General features: G+C 34.5%; 1 protein-coding gene across 3 annotated transcripts; it reads right to left on the minus strand.

Annotated features, from left to right (window-relative positions):
* Positions 1–1,666: 1,666 nt before the first annotated feature.
* stx12 (syntaxin 12) lies at positions 1,667–12,581 on the minus strand. 3 transcript variants are annotated; one of them, XM_086063285.1, is made up of 10 exons: positions 12,495–12,581; positions 11,748–11,884; positions 8,745–8,814; positions 6,539–6,638; positions 5,288–5,425; positions 4,863–4,906; positions 3,797–3,902; positions 3,627–3,699; positions 2,678–2,760; positions 1,667–2,495 (listed from the first exon to the last, which is right to left on the minus strand). In XM_086063285.1, exons 2-10 carry the CDS (start codon positions 11,845–11,847, stop codon positions 2,403–2,405), a joined length of 807 nt encoding a protein of 268 aa, XP_085919411.1. In that variant the 5' UTR covers positions 11,848–11,884; positions 12,495–12,581; the 3' UTR covers positions 1,667–2,402. The 3 variants fall into 3 exon arrangements, with proteins under 3 accessions (XP_085919411.1, XP_085919413.1, XP_085919412.1); XM_086063287.1 differs by having other exon boundaries at positions 12,491–12,577; XM_086063286.1 differs by having other exon boundaries at positions 12,405–12,551.
* Between the last annotated feature and the right edge of the window lie 295 nt (positions 12,582–12,876).

A 12,876-nucleotide genomic window follows, 5' to 3' on the forward strand; every position in this document is an offset into this window, starting at 1 on the left:
GTACCACGACGTCATCAGTGCTTATGGAGAAATTCAACCCAAAAATCTTTACAAGGATATGTAATCAACTAGTCTAAACGCGGAATTCTGATGCCTTTGTAGAAAATGAATTAAGAAGCTAAATCCACTCGTTTCTATCCATATCATGGGGTGGCCATTTTGCCATTTGCTGTCAACTGAAAATGACATCACAGTTGCTCCACTATAGGGCTCAGGTAACGACCAATCATGATAAATTCCAGCCCGAGTGGAATAATAGAATTAATTAAAGGTTATAATAACCAAAATGATCAATCAGCAAATAGCAATATTCTTCATATAAATCATAAATTATATAAAACTAAATTAGAAAGATTATGATGGCTGGATTTTTTGTTGTTGAATACTCTATTTAGGAATATTAGTTGGAATAAAGCATGGCCTGTTCCTTTTAAATTCTTCATTACAAATAAAGTTAGAGAACTACATTTAAAAATGTTACACAATATTTACCCAACAAACATGTGTGTTTCACATTTTGTAAATATTGATGACAAATGTTCTTTTTGTAAAGTTGTACCAGAAAGTGTAACACATTTATTTTTTGATTGCCCCATTAGTGTTGCTTTTTGGAAGGATATTGAAAATTATTTTATGTGTGAATCAAAACACAAGATTATATTGGATGGAAAAAACATTATTACCCTTTTTGAATCTAACAACAAAAAATTGTCAGCTTTGGTTCATTTGTATGTTTTATTGGGAAAATGTTATATCCATAAATATAAATTTCTAAACTTGAAACCTTTATTCAAATTATTTTTTTATTGAAATTGACAATTATTTTACATCTCTTAGATTTGTAACAAACAAGAAATGTCATTTGATAATTAATATCCATGCAGAATTATTTTAAAATAAAAATAATAATAATAATAATAACTGGGAGCTACCAGAATGTTATTGTGTTTTTTTCTCTCCAAGTTTCTAAATTTTATTTTATTTTATTATATGAGTCATGTAAATTGGATTGACTGGTATTTGTATTATTATTCTATGTTCAATAAATGTTATATTAATAATAATAATAATTACAAAAAAACTTAAAAAAAGAAATCACGGCTCAGCTTTGCATATTTGTAAAGACAATTTTCAGACTCTTGACTGTGAGGCCAATAATTTGTCCTAGTTGTTTTATGTAACGAGATGTGAAATTTTCTATACTGCATTTCTGAGGCCGCCTATGTAACTATGTAAATTTGGATGGTGTAACCTACTGTATCCTTGATAAGTTGTCCGTAGGTGTGAATGGATGTTTGGCTACATCGGCCCGCGACCCGAGTGAGGATAAATGGTAGATAATAGACCCCGAATGTAAACCTCTTTCACAATGCAAAATACATCAGCGCCCCCTGGTGGTCCTACTAGAGCCAGAATTGCTTTTTCAAATTCAGCATTTGCCTGTTGAGGCTGTTGGTGTTGACTTTATAGGATGTAGTCCTAATTAGTATTCTACTTCCGTTCCTCAGTTTTGAGTTAAAGTAAAATTGTATTTGTTAAAAGGGTACCAAATACCTGCCTTTCCGCACAACCCCACCTATACATTGAAAATAATTTATCTTGATTCCACTCTAATTTTTGACAAAGCATTGTGTAATCAAAACAAACAAACAAACAAAACCCACAGTTGAAGCACTGTAATCAAGACATTTATTACATATACTGACATGAGTCATATAAATCAATTCAATGCTTCTTAGGACAGGCATTGGGTTTGCAATATACTGTATATGGCAGGCTATAATGCAGAACAGTGTAATATTTACAAATATGGATTTACTTTTACCTGTTAAGACATGTACTGTATACAACAGTTATACTACAATCACCACCTGGAGTCATCCCGGCCATGTGTTTACTAAAGGCCCGAGCCAACTCTCAGCAATGTTTACAACTGACTTGCGCAACACTTCAACTGTGCAATATAAACCCTTTTTTTATGAGAAGGTGCCACGAGAAGAGATGACCAAAGTAATACACACAAGCCGCCCCAATCATAATATTTTATATTCCTTCCTGGTTTGGTCTGCTAATTGCAATAATTAAACATTTGAAATACAGCGACAGTGAGTATAAGTGCAGAAAAGAAAACCAAATAAATCACTCCCCTTCACCACCTCAATTCCCCTTAAAACAGTTCAAATGTGTGATGCTCTTTTACCAAGAAAAAATAAATAAAATAAAATCCATGGTCAGCTGAGTTTAGCATGTTTGCAGCTCTGCACTAATCTATGCCGGCAATCCTGATGTAGTGAGCAGTACAGTTTCTATCCGCTCTTCTTGTGATGCCAAGCAGGTACTTTCAGGTGGGAGGAGGACGACGTAAAATATAACAATAATGATGCAATTAGCGTGGAGTGAAGTCACTTGGACACCTGCCAGATGATGATACCAAGAATGACCAGCGCAATGGAGCAAACCAATGCCAGGATGCACATCTTCTTCCGGGACTTTTGCTGGCAAAAGGCAAGCAAAATGTTGTTAGCAGGGAATAAAGGAAGGAGGCAATCTGAGTACATAAAGTGAAATTGACACTGCTATGATTACTTTATATTGCAGCATAATCTAAAACTAAATACACTACTAGACAAGTAGACAGTACATTAACACTAAAGAATAACACTAAAGAAAAACTTACTTGGTAGTAGGCGGCTCTCTGTAGTTGCTCTGCTCCTCGATCCACATGAACTTCAGCATTCTCCACATTTGCCTCAATGCTATCTGCAAAACAACACATGCACAGTGTATAGTAAAGGTGTGCAATATGAAACAAATGTAAAAATATATTTTGATAATTATATATATATATATATACACATATATATATATATATATATATATATATACACATATATATATATATGTATATATATATATATATATACACATATATATATATATATATACACATATATATATATATACACATATATATATATATATATACACACATCCATATATATATATACACACATCCATATATATATATACACACACATCCATATATATACACATCCATATATATATATATATATATACACATATATATATATATACATACACATATACATATATATATACACACACATCCATATATATATACACATATATATATATATATATATATACACACACATCCATATATATACATATATATATATATAATTAATATATATATATATATATATAATTAATATATATATACATAATTAATATATATATATAATATATATAATTAATATATATATATAATTAATATATATATATATAATATATATATATAAATAATATATATATAGATATAATATATATATATAAATAATATATATATTATATAATATATATATATATATATAATATATATATATAAAATATAATATATATTATATATATAATATATATATATATGTTTTCTCCACTGATCCAACTGTTGGACGGCGTGACAATTTAATAAAAATTTTGAGGAAAACAAACAAGTGTATTGGGTTTATTTTATTTATAACTTCATAATTCCATTCGTTGACTTTTTTCTATTAATTGTTTACTGTCAAACAACTTTTTGATTGAAAAAAACTGCTTCTTCTCACCAATCATCTCTCCTTGATCATGGATCATCACTGCGAGGTCCTTAAAAATCTGGTTGACATCCAAAATGTCTGACTGTAACAAACAACAAGAACAATAAACAAAAGTGATGTCGCAGTGATGTATTAGGAATTTTGATTGGGTGATGATTATCGAGAGGAAGAGGCTTGACCTCCAGTTGTCTGATGTTGGTTTCTCTCTCCTTAATAAGTTCCAGGTCCTCCTCTGTGATGGCCGCCTCCTCCGTCTGAGTGGTCATTTGACCCCAGTCATCCTGACTGTTGGCCATAAAACAGTGAAGAATTGGATTCTATCTGTGTGGAGTATGTATGTGGATTGACACTGACAATGTTTTGTTTAATTACTGTGTTCGGTGTTTCCTGAAGTTACTACCAAGTAAAACTATTGTCAATTTTGGCAACAATATTCTTTTTACACCATTTCATCTGAAACAACGCTGACTCTGTGTGACTTCAAGTCATCGAATCATTAATAATATTAATGAATGGCCATTTAATTAATAATTTCTAAATTCCATACAAATTAATTCTAAAAACTAGACAAAGAGCAATTTCTGCAGAAATTGCGTGGGAATGCTGAAAAGCTGAATGCTAAAATTAATTGTAGTTAATTGACAAATCGATAAAAAGAAAACTTTAACTGCAATCATCTAAGGTTGGTAAGGGTTATTTCAGTGAAAATAGAATCAATTTCCTGATATGATAGTCAGTTGGTATACATGTATATCACTTAGCATAACAGCTATGGATATATTTGCAATGTACAGTCGAAGATGGGATTCGAACCGGCAACCTCCGGGACAATGCACTTTACCAACTGCGCCACCTAGCAATATCAATAATAATATCAGAGATCTGGCAATGATAAGTTGTATGCATGAAAGTGGCCGTGGAAAAGTTCAATGTCAGTCCCTGATATTTAACGTTAAATTATGCGAATACTGTAAGTTACGTGGAATAAGACGATATATACCCCGGGAGGCATGAATTTTTTAAGCAAGTTGAAATTTGAACGGTGTAAATCGGAAGTATTATGTGGGAGTTGTGTCACGGAAAAAAATGTGGAGAATAAAAAACACAATAACATATGTGGGAATGCGTCAGCATAATAATACACTTCCAGTCAATACAAATCCTGAATGTTCTTCAGGATCAATAAAGTACTTACTTGCCCCAATACGTAAATGTCATAACTGGAAAAATCTTGCATTCGCTTACTTATCGAAAGACACAAGCTTTTCATCTCGCAAACTGTCTTCAGCCTGAAAAACAAGGGGGGAAATGTTCACTGGCTATAATGTTTAAAATTCAAATGTTTAGGTGAGGTGATTTACATGACTTCGGTTCATTGTCAGAGCATCATTTGCAATAAAGTGTCATGCAATGTAAGCACAAACGAACCAATATAAAAAAAAAATGGGGGGGGGGGGTTGCCTGTCAAACTAAACATAAAACAAAGAAAAATGTTTAAAGTGGAAGTCAACCTTAAACATTTCTTGACAATAATATGTCATATGTGACCTCACTAGTCAAAACATGACATTCTGATTAATATTACATTTGTGGAATATGAGTTTACTATGTAAGCTTAACTACTGTGTTACCGTGAATAATTTATAAAAAGTTCACAGCCTGCTACGTACTGATAGGCGAGATCCGGCTCTTGCTCGGGCTACTGATTCCTTCTCCTTCTCCGCTGCACGCCGCTGGATTGCTTGGAAGTTGTTGAGAGCGGCGGAGAAATCATTCATAAGCCTTTCCCGCTGAATCTTCTGCTGCCTCTAGAAACAGCAGGGTGAAGGAAAGATGGCCGCAGTCAAGATAAGTGAAATTGTGTGAAGAGCAAGCACTCTGCATGTAACACTGAACACAATCATGAGGATTAGCGATAGATCGATATGTTTTTTTTTTTTCAGGGCCGATAACGATGATTAGTAGTCAGGGACGCCGATAACCGATATTTAGAGCCAATATTCATTTACACTAAAAGGGAAAATATCGGCATCAAAAATGTAAAAAATACAAACTCCACCATTGAAAGGCAGTTTGCAATGACAAAGTCCAACCCAAGAATAACATTTCGTCCTGGCAGTATAGACCAAAACTGCCAAAATTTTAAATAAATAAATGACTAAATAAATAAACAAATGACTAAAATAAATGACTTTATAAATAAATGAATGACTAAAAGTAAAAATAAATACGAATATAAAAAATATAATTCAAAAATTGAATACAAATGCATTTATTTGTTTGTATATATATATATATATATATATATATATATATATATATATTACTTCCGCATATGACTTTTGATTTGTGTCATATTTGATACAACCGGTCATAATGCTTTAAATTTGTACATTTAAAACCGTCAAAAATATAATAATAAACAGACATATCAACATATTAGTATTTCCAAAAATCAGAAAGAACATTTCCCACTATTAATAAGTATAGGTGTCTCTCTTTTCTCAATTGGGGCGATCTTGCAAGGTCGCTGGAAAATCCATCAGCTGGGTGATACTGCCCTCTAGTGGATTATCCGTGCAATGCATGTGTCAGATCATCTACGTCAGGGTTTTAATGGGGAAAAAAATATTATACTCGTGAAATAGAGGGCTCAAAATGTCTTATATTTAATGATACGTTTGCCGTTATAGAGTTAAATGGATCTATTAACGGCCGTATGATTCTTCAAAAAGGCCGATGTCGATATTCATCAAAATGCTGAATATCGGCGCCGATAATCGCCCCAGCTGATAATCGGTCTATCCCTGATGAGGATGTAGACCTTAATAATATGTCATTTCACATTATTACATTGATGGCAGCGATTTTAAAATGACATTTCAGGGCTACAAGATAAGATTACTGTGTGCTGTACTAACTTGCTCTGAAGGTGAGGTTGGCAAAGGAAGTGAGCCCAACTCCTTCAGGTGCTTGTTGGTTTCTTTTGCAAGCTGGTTAGTGTAGTGTTGTATCTGCTGCCTGTGGAAACAGAAACAAGTTCACAGTCTATCACGACATCATGATTATTATTTTGTTGTTACACAAAGAATGGTACGAGTGTCTGTTTTCTTCAATTGTTCTAGTGTTGAAAACCCCTTAGGTCCTTTTATGGAATTTTAGTTTGGGGGGGATTATTGAAAGTCAAACTGCCACAGTGTGTTGCACGTGCAAGACCTCAAAGAACCTCACGTGACATAATTTGGCAGGCTTCACAGGGTAATGGCTGCTCTGTGGCTTTTCTCTGACATTTCACCCAAAAGACTCAACAAGACTTTGAAATATGACGAGAAGAATATACACAAGAAGTTCAAGTATTCATACTGTCTTGAAACGAAAACAACCGAATGAGTGCATGGACTACAAGGAGGTGGAAACTGGAAAGTCTATCTTCGTGACTCAATGGCAAGCAATTTGGAAAAATTATGTGATTGTTTTCTCAATATTGCGATTGCAATTTATCATGCGATTATTTTTTCAAGGTCATCTTCCCGCATATTTTTAAATGTATTTCCACGGCTTCTACCCTAGAAATGGTTCAGGTTGGACAAGACTGATGTCGGTCAAAATAACATTGTATTAGGGCCCGACCGATTAACCAGCCGCCGATTATAATCAGCTGATTATTTCCCTTCAAACATCTGCCAAAAAAATAGCCAATTGGGCCAAATGGCTGATTATTTTCCCCTTAAAATGTTATAATCAAAGAAAACCGAAGTTTCAGACGCTTTGAAAGTACCCCGAATGCACCATTTTGCTTGCATAGCATTAGCAACTAGCAAGTGTGTAGCGTATGTTATTCTGTTTATTCTGTTGTCCCTAAGCGTCCTTTAAGCTGTTCAATGACATCCCAGTTGGAGGTAACTGTAAAACTAAACACACGACAATAATAATAACATCCCCTGATTTTATGTTTTTTGGATTTGTTGGGGTCTGGATGTTTCTTGGGCTGGGGAGGAGTTCTGGTGGGGGGTGTCTGGTCGGTGCTGGATTTCACCTTCCTTGGTTTTCTTTGGTCCCCTCGGGTCTCCTGGTGTTCGGTTTAGGTGAACGGTATGAGATTCTTTCTAATAGGTTTTCTGGTGAGCTAACAAATACACGCACGCACGCACGCACGCACGCACGCACGCACATACACACCCACACAAAAAAAATATATATATATATATATATATATATATATATATATATATTAAAAAAAAAAAAAAAAAAAAAAAAAAAGAGCAACGATGATGACATTTCCGAATGAACAATACTGAGCTCTAGAAAAAAAAAAGAAGAAAAAAAACAAACAAAAAAAAATAATAACATCCCCTGTATATTTAAATACAAAACATGTTTCGTTTTTAAAACATTGCTAGCCTCGCGCTAATGCTAAAAGCGAACCGGAAGTTAGCATCGACTGTGTGTTTTTCCTTCAAATAACGAATAATCACACAAAAATGCTGTGGGAACACATACCCATAGGTGAGATAACACTACGCAAAGGCACAAATTCTTCCCAATGTGTAAAAAACTAGTTATTTTAATAGAATTCAATCGTAACTTTCTTCTGTACTCACTTTAAGTGTGTACACCATGGATGCATTATATACATATATTTTTTTTAAATAATCGGCCGATTAATCGATAATCAGTATTTTTTTTCTGCCAAAAATCAGTATCGCATCAGCCTAAAAAACGCATATAGGTCGTGGCCTACTTTGTATATAAGATCTGCTGAAAAATGAAGTGAAAGTGAAGTGCTGTTCAACGACAAATCCGTTTCTCCGCTTGCAAACAACCATATGAAGGATTATGAGGAATATGTAAAACTTTGCAACTCCTCAAGCATGACTGTGCAATTATGTGACAATTAAGTTGAGACGATATATTGTGGGTGTTTTTACCATATAGACAAACTTTCTATGTGTATATGTGCTTAATTTAAGTCTACCGTAAGTTAGTGTTGTGCTCAACAGTGAAATATGTGAGTGTCTGCTTCATTACATTTAGTGACCTAAAAAGTGTTAAAATGTTGAAAAATGTGTTTGCACAGTTAACAGTTCAAACAATGAAGCTGACAAATTCTGTTTCGTGAGTACATACAGCCGATCCTGAAGTTCACTGTTGTCTTGTCTGGTCCCCAACTGGCTCACCATATTCTTGATTTGAGTGGCTGTCAGAGGAAAGAAAGAAAATAAATGTGAATCTGTAGAGAAAATGCAACACTTGTCTGTTTGATCGGATGTGACATGGTGGCAACCGTGGCAAGGGTCTTTTAAGGGGTTCAGTAAAGGAATTTGCGCTAACTCATAATATTTACAACAGAAAGTAGAACGCCGTTTTAGTAGAACGTTTTTTTTATGTTTTTTCTAGTGCTGTCAAAGTTAAAGCGTTAACTGATTAATTAATAACAAAAAATTGTCGCATTAATCATGAATTAACGCAGATTAATCGCACTAATAATTTTTACCATAGATTATCCTTTAGCGTGACAGCGGATGGCTACGTTTAAGGTAGCACAGGTTGTGTTTGAGCAATAAACATAAATACATGCATTAAAGTAAAGCATTTAATAAATGTTTGCGTATCACATTTAGAATATTTGTGCATGTCAAAATATTGGGGTCATTTTTTTTCCTTTTTAAATTATGCAAGTAATTAACGGATTAGAAAAAGAGGCAGATGAGCGTGTGCAGTGGATAAAAAAATGTTGAAGACGTCCTCATAACATTAAATATCAAAATAATTAACACATAAACGGTGCTATTCAAATTTGGAGGGACAAACATGTTGATTAAAAAAGCCTTTTTTATTAAGCGATTAATCAAGATTAATCAAAATTCCAAAATGTGATTAATCTGATTTAAAAAATTTATCGTTTGACAGCTCTAGTTTTTTGCATGCTAGAGCATACAGAAGGCTTTGATACAGCTTCTGACATGAAGAGGTCGCTTAAAGCAATGTAGTCATTGCAAAAAAACGGCCAGCAGGTGGCAGCAGAGTATAAGAGATCAGCCAGCGCCATGTTGCAACAAGCTCTTTTTGACAGTGTTTTCAACAGATTTGTGAATAATGATCAAACTTAGCTATATTCTAATGCTGATTGCTGCAAAACGGAAACAGATACAAATATACTTTTTTGTCCTGATGATAGAAGAGACTCTAATCTTTCTTTTGGTAGGTTCCATGTTTTTACAGTAATAGAACAGAATATTCTGCGGACCTTGCAAAATCCAGTAAAACAGCCGGCAGCGAAGGGGGTTGCTTCAGTGAAAATGGCTGGGAGTGAATGAGTTAATGGGGACGGGACGTATTTTGAAAATGGCAATGTCATGCTATAATGAGTTCTGTCTGAAAAGTGGTAGGCAAATAAATCCTGGTTGTACTATAAATATAAACCCTGTGATACATCAATTTACCGAGAATGCAGTGTGAAAGTGGCTAATGTGTAAGGAGCTAATAGCACTCTAATGCCCCTTACATACTGGTCAGTGGTCAGCTAAACTGGCTTTCTTTCTGACTCACTGTCATATGTTTAACGTACTGACATCGCCATGTAGTGTATCGAATTATCTTAATTGAGCAAGCCACAACAACTCCGAGACCACACAATTAGAACATGGCAATGTCCCACTTCCTTGACTTGTCTGAAAGCAGCGAGTGAATTAATCTCCACTGCAACGCCTCTGATGAGACGATTTATCGGAATGGCAATGTGCAAGTGGCTTAAGAAGCAGCATGTGACAGTCACATCACATGGCCCAATCTCTGTTCATTGGGAGAAAACAAAGGCCCTCTGTCTTTATTTTAACTCTCGTCATTAACTCACAAGTTACATCATGAGACACACAATCTTTTCAAAGAGAGGCTTCATTGAAATAAAATAATTATTTTCATATCTGCCTACATTTGCAATATGAATAACTCACAAGGTAATCATTAACAGAATAGTAGCAAGTAAAATACGGTTCATGAATGTTACGCTCCACTCCGGTGCTAAATCACATATCAGAAATTGTGATGTTATCGCAAAATAATCTGACAAAAATAGTAATTAAAAAACAACCTTATTGTGTTATGATTTGGGCAATTTCAACCAGTGAACCTCAAAATTTGGAATTCAACAAACACATATTATAGTTATAAGGGATATTAATCATGATTATTTTAGTAATAAATGTACTCTCGATCATTAATATTTTGGTGCAAAACAAGAAAATGTTTGACCGTAAAAAATATTAAAACAAATTAAATTATTTGAAACAATAATGCAAGTTCATTTTGGATGAAACAAAATGTATTACATTAATTATTTTAAAAGTTTTAAAAGGTGCAAATGACTGAATTTAAACTCAAAAATTTGTATTAATAATCTTTTTTCTTTTTTTTTACGATTATGCTGATTTTGTAATTGTGGGGTGTAATAATTGCAGTTGTAATTTAATTTTGATTAATTGCACAGCCACGGATTCTGCATTCCACCCCCCCCCCCCCCCAACACCCCACGCCCCCCCCCCCGAAAGAGAGAGCAGCCTCCCACAATGGATTGTGGAATTTGTGGTCAACCTCTGCATGGTCTAAGGTACACAATTACGCCCTCTTTTTTTTTTCTTTTTTTTTTGCTCGAGTGGCACTATTCGGATATGAGTAATGGTGGCATGGAACGGGGAAAAATGCACAGAATCAGAATCAGTTGCAATATGGGATATGTGCCACTCGAAATATACAATTAAATAGACATTCAAATAAATGAATAAAGACATTAAATTGGAATTGGACGCATGGACATGCAGTGTAAATCCAGCCTGAAAACTGCAACGCCTCACTGATTATAGTAAATTCAAAAAAGGGTGTGGCTAACAAGTCCAACATTAATTCTCAATCGCTAGTTTCCTGTGGGAGACTTGTTAACTTAAAAATGACTTTCCTTAAACAAATTGTGTCTAAAAATTACAATCCATTCCAAAACAATACCTGCATGAAAATTATCTACTAACATTCATGCAATCACTTACATGTGTTACATCCTGGCATAGTCCCCAGTTAAAGCATGAGTGATTCGTGGCATATTTTAGTTTGAGATTAATACGAGGCAGCAGCACTTACTGTTTTGTGTGATCTTCTGGATATTGGAGGTGCATGTTTGGATGAGGCTGGTGAAGTCCCGAGGGACTGGACGATAACTGTCTCCTTGACTGAACGACATGTTATCTCTCCGAGGACCGTTTGGCTTGAAATTTTGGCTGCACACAAATGGACATACGTGTCAAATACTGTACACATGCATTGAGTTTTAGGTGTAATGGTTCAATTGTCAGAAGGGTAAACTGAGCAAACCTACAGTATGGCTGCTTATCACGAAAGCTTTATTAGTGTGGCAAATGAGTGGTGACTATAGTGACGACTGAAGTGATCCCAGTACGGTTCCGGAATAATTTAATTGGACTTCGAATGAGGTCAGTTAACACTGATTAACCAGAGCTTGCTGAGTGGTTAGCCAGCTAAAGCCTCGCTAGAAATGACCGAAATAAACACCCAAACACGTACATTAAATTTGTTCACCCACAGTGAGAACATATAGTGTGAATAATGTATACAAGCGCCGAGGCCCAGATACCACATTCGCATACGGATTCACATTGCTGTGGATTAAGGCAAATTTGCGTAGACGAAACTGAGCTCCGCTCAGCTGTTAGCATTCTAGCTACGTGAAGCTGAAAGACCAGAAAAACATTCAAGGAATTAATTGACATTTAATGTCACCTTCAAATCGGCTATGGTTTAATCCAGCAATACCGGTTTAATAACAATGATTATTTCATGCAGAATGATATAGATTAGGGAAATACTTGCTTATTTGGCTGTGCAAGAACACATAGACGTAATGTTTTCTCTTGCCGTCAAAAAAATCCTGCCCTTCCTGGTCGGTCACATGACAGCAGACGTCACGTATGGTGAGTGAAGCTTGTTACTCCAAATCCCCAATCCTTGCAGAATTTGGTTTGTATATTCATTCCTTGAAGTTGAAAAGAAACAATAAAAGTATTTATGCTGTACGTTAAAAATCCTTCGTGTATTATCTTTAGTTGACAGTTATTACAGTTATTTTTCTTTATCTTTATTGTTTTAATTTTGGGTTTTCCCTTTTATGTCGAAACGTTAAATGTTAAGTTCAATGTTTCCATTTTTGCGTATTAACATAATGTTCATAAGCAAAGATGGAAATGTTGAACTG

Source organism: Leptonotus elevatus, chromosome 19, assembly GCF_054856555.1.
Source record: "Leptonotus elevatus isolate MCC_2025b chromosome 19, RoL_Lele_1.0, whole genome shotgun sequence".
NCBI lineage: Eukaryota > Metazoa > Chordata > Actinopteri > Syngnathiformes > Syngnathidae > Leptonotus > Leptonotus elevatus.